Genomic DNA, 18,600 nt, shown 5'->3' with positions numbered 1-18,600 from the left:
GTTAAGAAACAGTCACGCTTTTCGGGTCATGGAAATCCCCGAGTGGGTCTGCCAGGCCACTGATTAAGGGGAAGTGTGTGTGGTTATTACCGCTGGAGTTCCCCTAAATCTTAAGAGGAAAGCACCAGCGAACAAGCAAACCGCTGGGAGGAGTGCGGGACAAATGGAGTGGGGTGGGGGTGGGGAAGGGGAGGAGCGGGGGTGGGGGGAGACGTTTAAAAGGCAGCGTGAGACTCCAGCCCGCACCGAACAGCGGGCCGACGGCTGTCACCCGCCAAGACTCGGCCGGCACAACCCGACTGCCGCGCACCTGCCGGGGTCGGCAGGCCGGCCGGTAGAGCTGAGGTGAGTGAGCGAGCGTGCGCGTGCGCGCGACCGTTTGTGTCTGTGCGCGCGTCCGTGCGCGCGACCCCCAACGTCTCCGCACTGCGTCCCGCGCGGGCGGGGGCCACGTCTGCCGCTCGTCTAGGGGCGCACGGTAATCAGACCTGCTGCAGGGCCCAGAGGTCGGCTCCAGGCCGGCTCTCGAGCCGACCAGGGACGGCAAGAGAGCGGGAGCCCGGGCGGCCCTTCCCGGCGCGGCCGTGCTGGTCCGGCCGGTCTTTGCCGCCGCCCAGACTTGACCTCCAGCCCGTGGGGCCTCCGGGTCCGGCGCTGCCTCGCCAACACTCACTTTCCGTCCGCCTTCCTGCCGGGTGTGCAGTTCCTGTTTTCCTTTTGCAGTGAGTCAGTGGAATGGGGAAGCTTTGACAGTTTGTTTAACTCGATTGCCAAGAGATATCACCGGGCCTTAGACGGTGCCAGATGAGCTTCAGCACAGAGCCTAAAGCAGAGCTTGGGCATAGAAAGGACTCAGTAAAATCTTTTTTTAATGGACAGACGGAGGAGTGTTCCCAAGTGGTGGCAGAAAAAGCAGATTTTTGGTGGTTTTCCTGGTGATCAGCATGGAAACCCTGTAGTGCTCTTAATCTAGTTAGTAAAGTGCTGGAGGTATTTACCCGATCCTAAACTAACAGTAATGTTAACTTTGTTTGCCATTATTTGTTGCTAACATTAGATGTTTCTAATATCCACTGTATTCAACGACTCCCATAGAAGACTTTACATGTGTTTTCAGGTTTAATTCTCACAGTCCTAAGAAGCACTTGCCCAGGATCACACCCCTGGTATGCGGAGACTGAATGATATTGGAAACTCAAGATGTCTGACTCCAAAGCCTGGTATTAAACCATCACTGAGCAGACTTTGTAGTCATTAATGTAAAATTGATATCCTTAATACCATGCAAATGAGGGTGCTGTGGTCCTGGGGGGCTCAGTCAAGTTAGTGAAATTCACTTCTCAGCAAAAAGTCTTAAGTGTCTACATTATATGCCAGGCTGAATGGATGGTGGGAGTGGGAGGGCTGGTACAGAGCTGAAACAGTTATGCTGTGAAGGAGCTCACAGACTAGGGGGAGGCAGAGAGAAAAGGCACACTTAAACTCCAGTGTCTGAGACATGGATGTGCTAAGTGCCCAGGAGGATAGACACACCCAACATCGCTGGCATCAGGGAGGTTGCCCACTGGAAATGATGGAGTAGGAAGTGATGAGGTTGGGGACTTGAGCCAATCTGAGAAGGAGCCACAAGAAAGGAAAGAGGAATCCCAAGAGAGTGGTATCAGAAGCCAAGGGACTAGAATATTTCATAGAGGAAGTGGACCCCAGTGTCAGGTGTGAAAAATTCCACTGGTTTTGGGAAAGAAAAGATTGGTGTTACTCATACTGAGAGTGGTTTTCCACAGACACAGAAAACAAACGTGGTTACCAAAGGGAAGGGCGGGGGATGGATAAATTAGGAGGATGGGATTGACATATACACACTACTATATATAAAATAGATAACCAACAAGGACCTACTGTGCAGCATAGGAACTATACTCACTATTTTGTAATAACCTATAAGGGAAAAGAATCTGAAAAAGAATATATATATATATATAAAATTGAATCATTGTGCTGTACACCTGAAGCTAACACAACATTGTAAATCAACTATACTTCAAATAAATAAAAGAAAAAGAGAGTGGTTTTAAGTGGTGCCGGCTAAAGCCAGTTGTATTGGGAGACCTTCACCATAGACAGTTGTTCATTTCATTTGGCTGTGAAGCGAAGGTGAGATACAGGGTAGTTGCTAGAGTGAAAAGTAGGGTTGAAAGAGGGTTTTTTGGTTTTGTTTTCATTTGAAAGCTGAGACAGAATTAAACATGCTTGTTATATTGAAGGAAAAGACCCAGTAGAGAGAGTAGAAGAAATGAGGAGGATGGGGTTAAGAGCAAGGTTTCTGAGGCCAGTGGGGGAGGATGGGATTCTTTTAAGTGAGGCAGTAAGTGGGTTGTGAGCAAAAAGGGCATGGATTTAAGAATGTGAAAGGATTACTACTCAATGATGTCTCTTTGAGAAATCGAAGTCAAAACAATCTACTGAAAGTGAGATGGGGAGTTGTGGAGGAGAAATTTGAGGAAGGTATTGAAGGTTTAGAAGAGTTGCATAGGCCAGTGGGCTAGGCTTAAGAAGAAATGATGAGAGATAGTGAAGGGCCAGCCAAGGTGAAGCCTGACGTCATGCTGGTTTCTGTCTACAAGGTTGTAGATCTTCCCCAGCAGCATTTAGAATTCTAGGTGTTGCATATATATGGAATTTAAGAAAAAAAATGTCATGAAGAACCTAGGGGTAAGACAGGAATAAAGACGCAGACCTACTGGAGAACGGACTTGAGGATATGGGGAGGGGGAAGGGTGAGCTGTGACAGGGCGAGAGAGAGTCATGGACATATACACACTAACAAACGTAAGGTAGATAGCTAGTGGGAAGCAGCCGCATGGCACAGGGATATTGGCTCAGTGCTTTGTGACAGCCTGGAGGGGTGGGATAGGGAGGGTGGGAGGGAGGGAGACGCAAGAGGGAAGACATATGGGAGCATAGGTATATGTATAACTGATTCACTTTGTTATAAAGCAGAAACTAACACACCATTGTAAAGCAATTATACCCCAATAAAGATGTAAAAAGAATTCTAGGTGTTGGAAATGGATAGGACAGAGGTTGAATGGATCCAGGGTTGGCATCTTGGCATATTTTTGTATACTTAGTGTATAACTGTTGCCTAAATGTCCACAGACATGCCTTGTTTCCACATCAAAGCTTCTTTAGGGCAAGATCTGTGTAAGGGGTTTGAAATCTTAACTGCATAGGGGCCAGGCAGGTGATATAAATGAACAAAACTAGGGGTGTCTTTTTTAAACAAAAGCACACTTTGCTTACATATTTAACATGTAGGAATAGTCTTCCTTTCCACAAAGAAATATGTTACTCTCATTTTTCTCAAAAAATGTCCCTCTTTGTCTACCTTTCATTTTTGTTACTTTTGATAGACACAGGTATTAGAACAATTCCACTTTCTTCATAATTCTACTGTGAGAAAAACAACAGTGCCAGCTCAGTGACAAAAAGCAACTGACAGTCTCCGTATCAGAGTGCCAAAGGGGAGAGCGTGTGCCTTCCCTAAAGGGTGCAGCCGCTGCTCGGCACTAGCTGATTCTTGCCATGCAGGAATAAATGCCCAGTGTAGCCAGGTCTTCTGATTTTTCAGGATAAGGTTGGGATCTAGAATGTCCTGGGAAATTTCTTACTTTTTTTTTTTTAGGCCCCTCCATGTGTGGCATGTGGGATCTTAGTTCACTGTCCAGGGATTGAACCCGCGTCCCCTGCAGTAGAAGCACGGAGTCTTAACCACTGGACCACTAGGGAAGTCCAGAAATCTTACTTTTATTTTATTTATTACTTTTTTTTTACAGAAATCCCTTTAAAATTTTTTTATTTATTTTATTTTAATTTATTTTTGGCCACATTGGGTCTTTGTTGCTGCGCGGGGGCTTTCTGTAGTTCCGGCGAGCGGGAGCTACTCTTTGTTGCAGTGCGCGGGCTTCTCCTTGCAGTGACTTCTCTTGTTGCGGATCACGGGCTCTAGGCGCGCGGGCTTCAGTAGTTGTGGCACATGGGCTCAGTAGTTGTGGCTCGCGAGCTCTAGAGCACAGGCTCAGTAGTTGTGGCGCACAGGCTTAGTTGCTCCACGGCATGTGGGACCTTCCTGGACCAGGGCTCAAACCCGTGTCCCCTGCATTGACAGGCGGATTCTTAACCACTGAGCCACCAGGGAAGCCCAGATATCTCTTACTTTTAAAAAATGTTGGTAATTAACTAAAACATTTAAACGTACTGTGGTATTTTTCTAAGAAAAATCTTACTTGGAAAACTGGTGAAATTCAAATAAGGCATATAGATTAACAGCATTGTATCAGCGTTACTTTCCTGGTTTCTATGGTTATACGAGGATATGTAAATGCAGGATATGTGAGAACTCTTATTTTTATGTTTTCTCTATGTATAAATTAATTGCAAAATAAAAGGTTAAAAGAATTAGTGAAATGCTGGAGTCCAATTCTGTGCAAGCCAAACATAATACCTCTGCTGGCCACCAATTTGAGCCTTCTGGTTTTCATCTGGGATTTCTTGGCCTCTGCAGTACCTAATACAGCACCTTGTATGTCACAGACATTCAGTAAATACTAGTGCTCTGCTTTGGAAAAAATGTTTAAAAAGAGATCATGGTGTTACATCTATGAATTATTTGACTTTTAATATTGTCTTTTTTTTTTTTTAACAGGTTTTACAAAAGAGACGAACTGTTCTACTTCTAGGTTTATTCCAGTTTTTTCTATAAATCAAAACATCTCAAAATGGAGGCCTAAAACTCTTAAAAGGGACTTAGTCTAATCTCCGGGAGGTAGTTTTGTGCATGAATAAACAAAGTAGTTAACAGGAGTTTTTGGTATCGAAAGAATGTTAATTTTAAAAATATGATTTGATTATAAGAGGTATAACTATAAAGTAATAATAAGTTTGATTCTGATATTGATTTGTGGATATAAAGAAATGATTGTAGCTGGGACATATTGTTGAACTACTTTTCTCAAAGTTGGCCAGGCAGTCTCCCACTGGCTGCTGTGTAGAATAGAAAAAAGTACCTGTGTTTGGTAAAGACTTTAAAATGAGTGACAGTTATCTAGAACAAAGAGTTAATATTCAACCCTCTGCTAAATTAGAGAAACATGCATATAAAACCTTTGGCATGTTAAAAGATTTCTGCAATGACAAAGAAATGTCAAGAATAAAACTTTTTGATAGGTGCAACAAATTTAGAGCAAGTATGAAAGATAAACGTGATGATTGGTAAAGAAATTAACCATTTATAAGACTGTTGATATTTTGAAAGTCAAAACTTTAGTTTGTTCAAATGGGCTGTTATTTCTGAGAAAAATTAGAATGAGAATGATGACTGGATGGTTACATTTTGGTAAATGAACAAACTTATTCCAAAAGAAAATTCACACAGAGACAGTAGTAATACCAAGAAAGAAAGGAATACTGAAGTCAGACATAATAATTCACCTCTGAGGGCAATTATCACTAGTATTTAGATATGTTTCTTCTCCCACCTGGAAATAAAGCATTGAAGTCTGCAGTAAAAAGCCCCAACATATGTGGGACCCAGGAAGCATGCTTGCAAAACACTTCTAGAAAAAAAAACCATGTTGACTTGTTTATTGGTTATTACTAACATTATTGACACAGAACCTACTGACTAATAGCTACTTATAATTGAGAAATTCTGAATTTTGAGATCTCTGCTGTTCAAAAGAAGTAGATTGTGACAAAATAAATTTATTATTTTTTGTCATGATAAATTCTGGTTCAAGGTATGCTATCTGTGAAATAATTTCTGACCAAAGCCAGATTTTTTTATCCATCTTTTTTTTTTTTTTTGATTATTTATCTTAGCTTGCAGACTCAGCACTCTGACTGTTGACTGTTTTTAAAAGTAAATCCATTATCAGGAGATTTGATTTTGGTTCTCAACAGCATGAAGCTGAGTCTAAAAGACCAAGTGAGCAAATATATTCATCTCTGATAATTTATTTGAAATGCAATGTTTAATTTGCTAAGATCTAGTGGTATTGCTATGACTAAGCAATCAGGTACCTATCTATGGGAAGTAATTATTATTTAATAAATCTTGAAACCAGGTCTTGAGATGTAGGAACCAATTCTGTTATTACTTAAGCTCTTTATTTGGAAGAAAATTTTGAATTGTTTTGTTCTCCCTAATAAAATGGTTGTAGGAAGAAAAATTAATTTGAGCAAGATTTTGGATAGACTGTATTTCATTGAATTTAAGATGTCATCATTTGTAAAGCACACCATTATTTTATGTACCTCTAAGAAATAAAAATGCTGTTAATTAAAATGTGACATGACATTCATTAATTGTAAGATACCGCTCCATAGCAGAGATATTAAAACATGCATCTTAGAATCAGTGAAATATGATAGTCCATTCTTTTCCTCTTTCGAGGTAGGTCTTATGCTTTTTTTTTTCCTGGCTACAAAATTTCACAATTTAAAAACAAAATAAACATAGTTTGAATATTTTTGTGTGTATAGAACGCTTACACAGCATAGCTTTCTGCCAAAACAAACTCGCTATGTGAGACATTTTATCTTCAGGCTGACTGGATGTCACTGAAGCATACTAGTGGAGAGGGTGACCTACCTGTGGAGATATCTGACACTAAATGGCATCTTGATGACCTAAAGCACTCTACACTTTTATGAAGGGTTTTAATTTTCATCACAAGGTACTGTGTAGCATCATGTTTACATTGTATGCAAGAGTATACAGAGGTGCAGGTACATAATTGGCCCTTAAACTGTATCAATATAGGATTTAGAATCTTGCCATGCTATAACCCTAAATGCATAGAAGAAAAAAGAATGAAAGATTTCCTGTTCTAAGTGTTCAGTCTAGTACTAAAATTAATAAAAATCAAAACCCATGCACAAAACTACCTCCCCAGAGAAAGGCTAGTCCCTTTTCCTCCCCATCCATTTCATTATGAACATAGTAGAAAATAGCGTATTCTTATCAAATTTGATGAAAAGTGCCAACATATTTGAAATGAAGTATGACTTTTCATGTGAGCTGTACCGAATGTCTACCTATTCGGGTTTCCCCGCCGGTGTTCCTGTCTCAGAAAGGAGTCTTGCTCGTGCTGGTTTTTATTATACTGGTGTGAATGACAAGGTCAAATGCTTCTGTTGCGGACTGATGCTGGATAACTGGAAACAAGGAGATAATCCTATTGAAAAGCATAAAAAGTTGTATCCTAGCTGTAGCTTTGTTCAGAATCTAAATTCAGTTAACATCTCGGGAGCCACTTCTCAGCCTACTTTTCCTTCTTCAGTAACAAATTCCACGCACTCATTACTTCCAAGTTTGGAAAACAGTGGCTGTTTCAGTGGCTCTTATTCAAGCTTTCCATCAAATCTTTTAAACTCTGGACCAAATCAAGATTTTTCTGCCTTGAGGATAAGTCCCTACCGTTGTGCAATGAATACCGAAAAAGCCAGATTACTTACTTTCCAGATGTGGCCATTGACTTTTCTGTCACCAACGGATCTGGCAAAAGCAGGCTTTTACTACATAGGACCTGGAGATAGAGTGGCCTGCTTTGCCTGTGGTGGAAAATTGAGCAACTGGGAACCAAAGGATGATGCTATGTCAGAACACCTGAGACATTTCCCCAACTGCCCATTTTTAGGAAGTCAGCTTCAAGGCACTTCAAGATACACTGTTTCTAATCTGAGCATGCAGACATATGCAGCCCGCTTCAGAACATTCTGTAACTGGCCCTCTAGTGTTCCAGTTCATCCTGAGCAGCTTGCAAGTGCAGGTTTTTATTATATGGGTAAGAAACTTAATCTGATAATAAAAAACAAATATTCAACATGTGTTATCTCATACATTTTAGTGGTCAAATTATATGTATTCATAAGTTTTGGTCCAAAATTAATTTTAGGTCACAGTGATGATGTGAAATGCTTTTGCTGTGATGGTGGGCTGAGGTGTTGGGAATCTGGAGATGATCCATGGGTGGAACATGCCAAGTGGTTTCCAAGGTAATTGTTGTGAAATTTTCTTTGCAAATGTGTGTGATTATTGTGAGAGGAGTTATATGTGTTTACCTTACAATCAACTGTTGCTTTATTCTGTCTTTGTTTCAAAAATACATTTATGAATAAATTTAGGAGGGATTACTTAGAAAACTAATTACTTAAAAGGTTTTGATGGAAAGTTAAGATAAAGAGGAAATAATTTAGGGTTTCTTTGTGTGTGTAATTAATATATATACATGTATATTAAAATAACATATGCTCATTATAAAACCAAAGTTACACATTATAGGAAAGTAGGAAAGTACAGAGACAAAAAAAAATTTAAATGTTCAGAAACCTCACCACCTAAAGTTGACCACAGTCACCATTTTAGTGAACATCCCTCCAGAGACATCTCTTTATGCATATGTACATATATACATAAATGTATACAATTTTACATGAATTAGATATATTTACTGTTTTGAAACTTTTTTCAGTCAACATGTTTTGAACATATTTCCATTTATTCAACACTCAATAATATTAACTGATTACCTATTATCAGGCACTATTGTAGGTGCTTAATATACTCAGTTGAACAAAACCAAGACTCCTGGTCTCATATGCTAGACTTACAGCAGGAGAGGACAGACAATGAATAAAAACTTAATAAATAAGTTATATAGCATGTTGGAAGATAATAAGTGCTATGGATAAAAAGAAAAAAGGGAGCTTGGGTAAGGGAGATCAGAGGCACCAGGCTGGTTACAATATTAAGTAGGGTCATCAGAGTAAATATAGACCCATCTCATCTGTTTTGATCACTACATAGCATTTTGTTGTCATGTCTTACACTTTTAATTATTCTATACTTGTTTACACTCTCCCTTTTTTACTAAAATCAGGTAGCCTATAATTTTTCATGGTCAACACTTTTAGTATTTTTAGTGTTGATTACTAAACTTAGTATCCTAACATTTGCATTATATAATTTTTTATACGATACTATGTCTTCATTTATAGCAACTTTGCACTCCCCAAATATTTCAAATTTCAAAAATTATGAAGATTAAAAAGAACACCTTACATAGACATTTTTAAAAAGTGCTGCTAGCTTTCTATTGTGGTAATTTTGTGAATATATAAAAAGAACAGTAAATTTGCTTTGGTAGTGTCATGAATTCATTTTGTACTTAAATTTGACCATGGATATATATTATCTAGAAACTACCAAACTTGTGAATGTCTGACTTCTTAGAAAATGTGTTAAGCTTCCTCATTCTTTCTATGTATATTTTTAGCTTTTAAACATACAAAGCTTATGTATGAACAGTATCATTTATTAGGGAACTTTCTACCTGTCTCCTTGGCTCATGAATGTTCAGAATGTTTTTAGGAATCTTAGAATAGTTGAAGAGAGCAGCAAGAACCTTGGGGTGGAGACAGCCTTACTTATCTCAGTAGACTGAGAGCCTCACAATCCTTATCCACATCAGCCTTGGCCGGGTACCAGTTACAGCCTTCCTCTTGCTTATATCATCTTACCTTTGAGTGCAGTATGTCTTATCACTTCCTATATGCTAAATGAATAGTCAAGTGGTTATAATTATGTTTATGTTCACTTGAAAGATTTAGCAGTCTACAAATGACCAGATTAAAATAACCCCCCAGATTTAATTTTCCTTACATTTTAGGTGTGAGTACTTGATACGAATTAAAGGACAAGAGTTCATCAGTCGAGTTCAAGCCAGTTACCCTCATCTACTTGAACAGGTAGGGACAGTTTTTTTGTTTTTTAAATCATTCATTAAATTGATTTTCTGATAAATTATTTTCTGATAATTACAGAGAGTAGTATTTTAGTGAAAAGACAAGTCAATTTAAAAATACATTTTCTTTTTTCAACACCCAGCATGATCTTAGAGAATGCTATTCTTTGGATAACAGCAGATCCATAATTAGAAACCTTCTGAAAAATAATATTTAAGTTATGTTTCTGAGTATTTCTCCAACAAAGTTGCAATAAATTAAATTATTTGAGGAAAAAATTGACTGGATAGTAGCATTTAATAATTTAACTGTATAAATTTTTCTTAAAAGGATTTGAGGAAGATAATTGTATTGCTCTTTCTAATCTTCCCAGAAAAGCAAGTAAGAACTTAGAGAATAGTTTGAGGGTCAAACACTTCCTAGCCACAGTCAATGGAAATAAAGGGTCCAGCTTATCCCAAAGGAACACCCAGAAAATGGAAGATCTTTGGGATGACAGGCAAACAGTGATTGTCTTACAGGTCACTGAAAAGGTGTAGCCCTTTTCCTGCCTTAATGAAAATGGATTTTATTTGTTAATACACACATACACACGCACACACGAAGAAACTCTATTAGTTTATGGCCTACAGAATTGCTGTTGAATGTAAATGAAATTTTGCTTTTGACATAAAAAATTACGTTGCCAGTAAACAAGTTAGTTTGCAATAAATTGAATAAATTAGGTCTCTTGATTAATTTTTATTGCAATGAACAAGATAAGATTTACATTTTAATTTATATACATTTTTTTAGCTGTTATCTACTTCAGACAATCCAGAAGATGAAAATGCAGAGTCACCAAGTATGTATACTAATAATAATTACTGCATTTAAATGTTAGAACCATTTGATACTGTTAAGATTGAAAGTTGATAATTATAATAATGTACATTTATATTATGATTTATAATTTACAGTGAATTTTCAAATACATTATTGGTATTTTTCAAATTTTAGTGCATATCATAATTGCCTGAGGAACTCTAAAAAATATTACAGATTTCTAGTCTCCACTTTAACCCTACTGAATTGAATCATAGTATCTGAAGGTGGGGCTTGAGCATCTATACTTTTAACAAGCTTCAGACATCCAGCCTAACCCTTGTTCTCAGACCAGTGTGGGAACAGGTGCACTATGACATTAGATTGCATACATATTCTTTCTATGAAACGGAGAGAGTAGAAAATAATATTCTCATTTTTCAATAGGTACTCAGAGGCTCAGAGAGGTTAAGTGACTTATCCACCACCTTAAACTTGAAAGGTGATAGAGCCAATATTTGAACAAGCTCTTCTCCCTTATCTAGTGTTAAATTCAGTTCAATAAATATTTGTTGTGCTTCTGCTATTCTGGGGAAAGAATAGACAACAGGATAAACATAACACCTGCTCTCATGAGCTAGTGGTCTAAGGAATACAGGAAAATACACAGATAGGAGAAGAGTATGGAAAGTAAAGTGTTCTCTGAGAGCACATGCGGGACAATGAGCCCAGACTTGGAAGATCAGAAAAGGCTTTCCAGAGGAAGTATTTGTCTTAGCACAGAATCAAAGGGAAGAATAGTAGTTAACCAAATAACAACGGGAGGAAAAGAATATTCTTGGCAGAGAGAACAGCACATGAAAGACTTAAGTAACAAAAGAGAACAGGAACACTTGAAGAACTGAACAAAATTCTGTATGGCTAGAAGTAGGATTTGCAAACAGGTAAATGAATGAAGCAGGCTAGCTTAAGAGTGGTCAGCACTGTAGGCAGAATTTGACCCAAGAGCCATCAGTTTGTGGCTTCTGGGATAGAAGGCGAATGAGTAAGAGGCGAATCACCTCAAGAGATGAGGCTGAAGGGGTAAACAGGGTCCAGATTGCATAAGATATTGTAAGGCACAGTTGAATGTTATCCTGAAAGCAAAGGAATCGTTGTTGGAATTTAAGAAGGAATGTGACACATTCAGATTTTTGTTTTTAAAAAGTCATTCTGGTTACAATGTTGAGAATGAATTAGGAGCAATAGTTTAGGAGGCCATTGCAGTAATAGATATGAGTGATTACAATTGGCCTCTTTCAAAATTATGTTAAACATATTTGATTTAGAAAGCTCATTTGTTCATTCAACATGGGGAAAAAGGAATCTCAGTGCTGGTGGGGATGATCCCAACATTGTTTCTTTCTCCCACTCATATTTATGCCAGATAATGCATATTTTGAATCTGAATACAATATTCCATATTCCTATTTTAGTGACTGAACATGTATATCGTTATTTTAAATTTAAGAAAGGTAATACAAAATAGTACCTACACATTTTCTGGGCCTTCTATTTTTGATATTGTAATAACTTGCAATTTAGAAAATATACAGACTATCCCAATATGTGTTAAATTCTTTATTCCGTATAGTTATTCATTTTGGACCTGGAGAAAACCATTCAGAAGATGCAGTCATGATGAATACACCTGTTGTTAAAGCTGCTTTGGAAATGGGCTTTAGTAGAAGGCTGATAAAGCAGACAGTTCAGAGTAAAATCCTAACAACTGGAGAGAATTACAAAACTGTCAGTGATCTTGTATTAGATTTACTTAATGCAGAAGATGAAATAAGGGAAGAGGAGAAAGAAAGAGCAACTGAGGAAAAAGAATCAGGTACATATATTTACTTACAGTCTCCATTTCCATAAGGATGTCACTGCACATAAGTTATTGGAAATATAGTCAATGCAATTGGATTTTAAGTTCAACGTTCTGCATTTGAATTCTGAAAACTTTCTTCACATTAAAATATATTTGAATTGCTTATTAGTAAATTGAAAATATAAGTACATATATTGAGTGAAAGCATTTCACAGGAAACCAAAAGTTTCCTGCTTTTTCTTAATTTCTATTTTTATTCTGGGTAATTGACTGTGTGTGTAATTATTCATGGCACATTTTTGATCCCAGACTAGTTGCTCACTCCTCTTTGCTATAAATTTGGGTGGGATCAGGAACAATTATTAATTTTAATATTAGTGTAACAGTGTGTCTCAGCCTGTGACTGTAAATTAATGTACAAATTATGATTACGTTTCCTATTTGCCCACACAAGAACTGAATTCCCCTTTGGAGTGTCCCTGTGTTATTTAGGGGAGCTCTAAGACACTGTTTCACATTCTCCCAAGACAAGTTATCCATGCCCTTCCATGCTAGCCTTGTCTGCTCCCTGTTGCCTCTACTGTGTTGAGGCTCATCCCCTCCTCTGGACGAGCATGTTCATTCTAATCTGGTTGCTCCACTGCTATCATCACTCTGGACTAGACAAAGAGAAATGTTGGTCTCTCCTTTGCCACTCCTTCCAAAGCATGGACCAGATCCAAGAGTCCTTTCAACACAACTGAAAACAGATTACAATTTTTAACAAGCTCTTACTGGAGATTTAGGGATAACAGAAGGGCATTACATCACAGATGGCAGTTGACAGCTATAACTGTATGTGGCCTCTCTTGGTGCCCCTAAGCCCGTCCTCATGAACCTCTTGACTTGGCTCCTGATTCATCTCTGTGTAGCTCTGGCCAGTTTTAACAAATGACTAGGAAAGTCCCAAGCGGAGCTCAGGCCCCCAAATATCCACAAAGCCCAGAATGAGAAAGGTTTGCCCCATATCCTTGTCCAAGGCCATCTGGGACCTCTTCCTTCCCAGGATGTTGACGGTGAGATTGTTCACTCCATTCCCAGAAAAATCTACCCTTGGCCAACCCAGACAAACATATCAGATCACAGTAATACAGCATCCTCTATTTACCAAAGTGTGAATTATTCAGTTCTACATGTCACCAGTACAGCAGCAACATAGTCCAAGTTCATCTTTGCCCAGCCAAGTTCTCCTTTTCATTGTGAAGTGAAGATAGGGCTGCATGTCCTTCCTGTAGTCCTCTCAGTCTTAACCACTGGTCGTCAGTGAACAACTGCTCAAAGAAGAGAACACCCATTTCCACAATTGTTTATAGACCCTATGAAGTCTAAAGCCATCCAGCTATAAAATACTTATTTTTCTTCCAAAAAAAAAAAATCAACAGTTTCCAGAGTTGACTCCAAGTCAACAGTATACAATAACTTGCATTGTCAAAAATATCCGTTAGCTTCTCAGCTCACTGTTATATCCATACTACCTAGCGCAGTATCTGTATATAGTCTGTGCTCAAGAAATATTTTTTTGAATGACAATGAAAATACTTAACGTTTACGTTACTGATTACTTTATAGTTTCCCAGAACAGTAGGTGAGTGATTTCTTGACAGATGTGTAAATAAAGAGGCAACTTAGGGTTTTTTTTCCAGGATAAAAGAATATGCTTCAAAGGTTTATTCAAGTCTTTACCTCTTATAAACCGGAATACAGTCTATGACTTTGAAGTGAGACTATTTTCTGCAGCTACTAGCAATCCAATTTTAGAAATCTTAAGAATTTCAGAGAACTTCTTACATTAGTTTAAGTAAAATGTAATTAGAAAAATTAAAAATTAAAAAATTAATATACTTTAACATCAAGTATAAATTATATTTTAATTTTCTAAAATATCACTACTTCTTAACCATAGATTACTTAACAATATGTTAAGTTCTAATTCTTCCATCCCTCTGGCTGTTAATTCTTTGTTCCTACTGCTGTTTAAGTTGCCGAGGCCTGATGGTTCATTTGTTCAACAGGTATTTGTGGAACATTGACTTTGTGCCAGACACTGTTCTAGGTCCTGATCCTTTTCTCATTTATTCTCAGAGCTTCAATTCTCTTCAAAATGTGTATCTAGAGCCTGGACTTTCTGACTAAGCACTGTTTTTTATTTCTTATTAAACAGTTCTATTTATATGCCCTATTATTTGACAAAGTCAGAGTTTCTAAAATCTAATGATCATCTCCCCTCAAATAATTATTCTTTAAACAGCCCAACTTCTCTTTTTATTTTATAGAAAAGCTTTATGGATCATGGTAAAACTATATGATAGTTAATTAATAAACTTGGAATCATAAGTCATATTCCAAAGAGATAATAAAATTGCAGAGTTTCAAATATAAAATATTTTACCACTAGATACAAAATCTAGACCTGGAAGAAGAATACGGAGATCCTATAGGACAGGAAGGTATTGACAAGTAGGATTTATTTTTCAAAATGCTGTTAGTGCCTTTCCCCCCTTACTATAAAACATTGAGGTAATAGCAATATCATGTCTAATTTTGGGAAATAATAATTAATTAATAATTTCATCTTAAAATGGAATTTTAAAGAAGTTTTATGGGTGACTGATAATTTAAGAAATGTTCTATCATTTTAATTCCCTTGATTTTGCCTTTCCCCACTTTGACTAGAGTGGATTAAAATTTCAATTTTATTTGGTTCTAAGTTTTATTTGGTTAAAGGATTGGCAGTATTGCAGAATGGTAGAGAGCATAGATTATGAAACCAAATTGCCTCAGTTTGACTTTTGCTAGTTGTGTGTCCTTCAGCAATTTACTTGCCTCACTGTACCTCTATTTTCTTACCTGCTAAATAAGGGTACTAGTACCTACCTCAAAGGGCTGTTGTGAAGATGAAATGAGTTAATGCATGGAAAGTGCCTACCACAGTGCTCAGTGTTAGTTCTTATTATAAGTAGAGTTACTATCAAGCACAGGGCATCAGGTACCCCCAAAGCTAGCAATCAACTTCAGTGCCAACTGATTATGAATTATGGTTGTTTTCATTCAGTTATATGTGTATATGTGAAAGGAAGTTTGTGGGCAGAGTTTGAACCTGATTGTGTTTGTGTTCTTTTCTATAAAGATGACCTATCATTAATCCGGAAGAATAGAATGGCACTTTTTCAACGTTTGACTTGTGCACTTCCAATCCTGGATAGTCTACTAACTGCCAGAGTGATTACCGAGCAAGAATGTGATGTTATTAAACAAAAAACACAGACATCCTTACAAGCAAGAGAACTGATTGATACTATCTTAGTAAAAGGAAATTTTGCAGCCACCATATTCAAAAACTCTCTACAAGAAATTGACCCCATGTTATACCAGCATTTATTTGGTGAGTGCTGGAAAATTACTTTTGGAACTTCCTAGGTCAATTGAAAATACGCTTTTATTAATGATTTGTGATTATTGAAAATAATTCAACCTAATTTATAAACTATTAATTGTACAAAAAGATTGAAGGCTTTCATTGCCTTGACATTATGAAAATTATCTATAGTATTTGGGCAGAGTCTAAACTGTTAGTTTAAAAATATATATTCTGTGACTAAATATTGTTAACCTTATTTGTCATGCTTTTGCTTTTTCTCTCTTAGTGCAACAAGACATAAAATACATTCCCACAGAAAATGTTTCAGGTAAAATAGTATTAATAATTTAAATCAGTAGAAAACATTGTTTTTTATTTTCTTGGCTTTTCATTGGAGGAGAAGCAGCAAATTGCCTTTTATTAAAATTTTTTTTCTCTTCTTAGATTTACCAATGGAAGAACAACTGAGGAGACTACAAGAAGAAAGAACATGTAAAGTGTGTATGGACAAAGAAGTGTCCATAGTGTTTATTCCTTGCGGTCATCTAGTAGTTTGCAAAGATTGTGCCCCTTCTCTAAGAAAATGCCCTATTTGTAGAGGTACAATCAAGGGTACAGTTCGTACATTTCTTTCATGAAGAAGATCTAAAACTTTGTCTAAACTTTAGAATTAGTGGATTACATATATTGTAATTTTAACTTTGATACTGATTTGGTTTCTTTAAGATTTCTTATTTATTTACAACAATTTTGTTTTATATAAATATCTAAAACATGAACATACATATTTTATGTAGCATGGGAATGATAGGCTTTTGTTTTTGTGAACAAAAAACAGGAATAGCACTATAAGCACAATACTAAATGAAAATTTCAGCACTATTGAAATTGTAAGTGAAGTAAAATTTAAGATTTTGAACTGAAGTTTCATAGTTTTAAATATTTTGGAGTTGTATTCAGGATCAGGAACATGGATTCTCTTGCTTTTTCCATCAATGTCCTATACACAGAAGGTCTTGATGTTTGTTGAATGACTTTTTCGGGACATGATGTTTTTGTAAAGAATTCTGTGAGGAACATTTTAATAAATCAATCAAAATTACGCTTGTTCTTAATACCTTCATTTCTATGATAATCGGATAGTTTACTGACTCCCAGCCTCCTTCCATACCTCCCTAAGACCTCTTGAATATTGAACTACAGTTTAGATCCCTTTCTGTAAGATGCTTCTTCATTTATACTTGTAGAGCACAGGGGTCAACCACACCTGGCTTTAATCTATAGGATTTTATAGGATGTCTGAGTCAAAATCAAATAATCTTCCCAGTAAATTTCTTTATTCATTTGTCTGTTGATTCATTCAAGGAAGTCTCATGCCTGCCCTACCCATTGGGAAAAGCCCCTAGTTTTATTCTCACCACTTTGGTATTAATTCTGGGACTTGAAAAGTACACTGGTTAGCAGCGTTTGGAACAAACAGCTTGTTCTCGTAAATCAATTTGTTCTGTACTGCCAGTGCAGAAAAATTTCCTCCTTTGCATTACTTTTTGGTACTCAACATGTCCAATTCATAATTCTCTATCCTTTGCTTCCTGTAGAGTTTTTAGGGCTTTAAAACCAGAAGTGACACTATAGTTGGGAATAGACTGGAGAGACAAGCAAAGGCCAATCATCTAAACCAGTTCTAGATGTCTGCTGGAGATCTACAGAAAGATTAGGAACCAAGCAAGAAGGGAGATTCCATCTCTTCATTCTGATGCTGGGAGACTACTTAGGATGCAACTGATTTTGCCTCTTTGTTAGAAAATTCAGTTGGCTAGCCTCATGCTAACCACAGTGTCCTGCTGGAGTGCAAGGCTGAATCCATTGTATTATTGCTTAGGTGATTTGTAACTCAGCTTTAAGATAAATACTTGGTATATACCCTTCTTGCAGCAGCTATTTTTTATCTGGTTCTTAGTTCATACTACACTTAATATTTGAACTTTGCCGTCTCCACTGTGAAACTCTTGCTCATTTCTCATTTTGGTAATATATGTATAGCTAACATAACCAATTTATTTATCCAAATATTTTGTTATTTGCCTAAGTGTTAGTTAAATTGAACTTTTGTTTTGGAAAAAAAAAGTCACTGTAGATAATAATGGTAGCTTCACTTGCTGATGGCATATCAGGCATTAGGCATGTTTTTAGGTGCTTGACCTGCATTCATTCATTTGATTCTCTCCAACTTCATCCACCATCCAACCTGGCCTTCAGTCCCCAGAATTGGGTAGATAATTTAAACCTCAATATACAATATATAATAAGCGTTATAATTCAGAACTTTGCAGTGGGCTTAATTTCATACTTAGGTTATGCTCCTTATAACTTCCATTCATTCTTTTTATCCATTTCCTTATATTACTTGATACTATTAGCCATTAAATTCCTTTGCAGTCACAGGAATGTCATTCAAACATCTTTACCTCCTTTTGATGTCTTGCACATCATAGTAGATAGTGTGGATGTTTACCATGTAAGTTCCAGTCAAAACTATCAGATGGAATGTTTAAGAGATTCACTATTTTAGAAGCAACACTATAGTACGCTTGAAACAAAGAGTATTAGTAGGTCAGGATTACTCATTCTTTTAAAAACTGTGCCGACCCCTACCCTTCTAGTAAAGAAGAGATAGGCAAGGTCTAACCTCTGGAGTTTGTACCGTGCAAATACAATAATAGGTATT

General features: G+C 37.1%; 1 protein-coding gene across 2 annotated transcripts; it reads left to right on the top strand.

Annotated features, from left to right (window-relative positions):
* Positions 1–259: 259 nt before the first annotated feature.
* On the top strand, positions 260–16,968 carry BIRC3 (baculoviral IAP repeat containing 3). 2 transcript variants are annotated; one of them, XM_082845620.1, is made up of 10 exons: positions 270–345; positions 1,118–1,220; positions 4,706–7,847; positions 7,959–8,058; positions 9,732–9,810; positions 10,603–10,651; positions 12,245–12,487; positions 15,642–15,896; positions 16,159–16,200; positions 16,317–16,968. In XM_082845620.1, exons 3-10 carry the CDS (start codon positions 6,995–6,997, stop codon positions 16,508–16,510), a joined length of 1,815 nt encoding a protein of 604 aa, XP_082701746.1. In that variant the 5' UTR covers positions 270–345; positions 1,118–1,220; positions 4,706–6,994; the 3' UTR covers positions 16,511–16,968. The 2 variants fall into 2 exon arrangements, with proteins under 2 accessions (XP_082701745.1, XP_082701746.1); XM_082845619.1 differs by lacking the exon at positions 1,118–1,220 and having other exon boundaries at positions 260–345.
* Positions 16,969–18,600: the final 1,632 nt, after the last annotated feature.

This window comes from Leucopleurus acutus (genome assembly GCF_964270905.1).
Source record: "Leucopleurus acutus genome assembly, chromosome: 8".
NCBI lineage: Eukaryota > Metazoa > Chordata > Mammalia > Artiodactyla > Delphinidae > Leucopleurus > Leucopleurus acutus.
This window is presented reverse-complemented; position numbering and strand designations above follow the sequence as displayed.

Bases quoted from the DNA above. Each gene is read 5' to 3' on its own strand.
- BIRC3 (XM_082845619.1), top strand. From the start codon at position 6,995: ATGAACATAGTAGAAAATAGCGTATTCTTATCAAATTTGATGAAAAGT. The intron at 8,059-9,731 runs GTAATTGTTGTG...CTTACATTTTAG, and splicing joins CATGCCAAGTGGTTTCCAAG to GTGTGAGTACTTGATACGAA. The intron at 12,488-15,641 runs GTACATATATTT...TTTTCTATAAAG, and splicing joins AACTGAGGAAAAAGAATCAG to ATGACCTATCATTAATCCGG.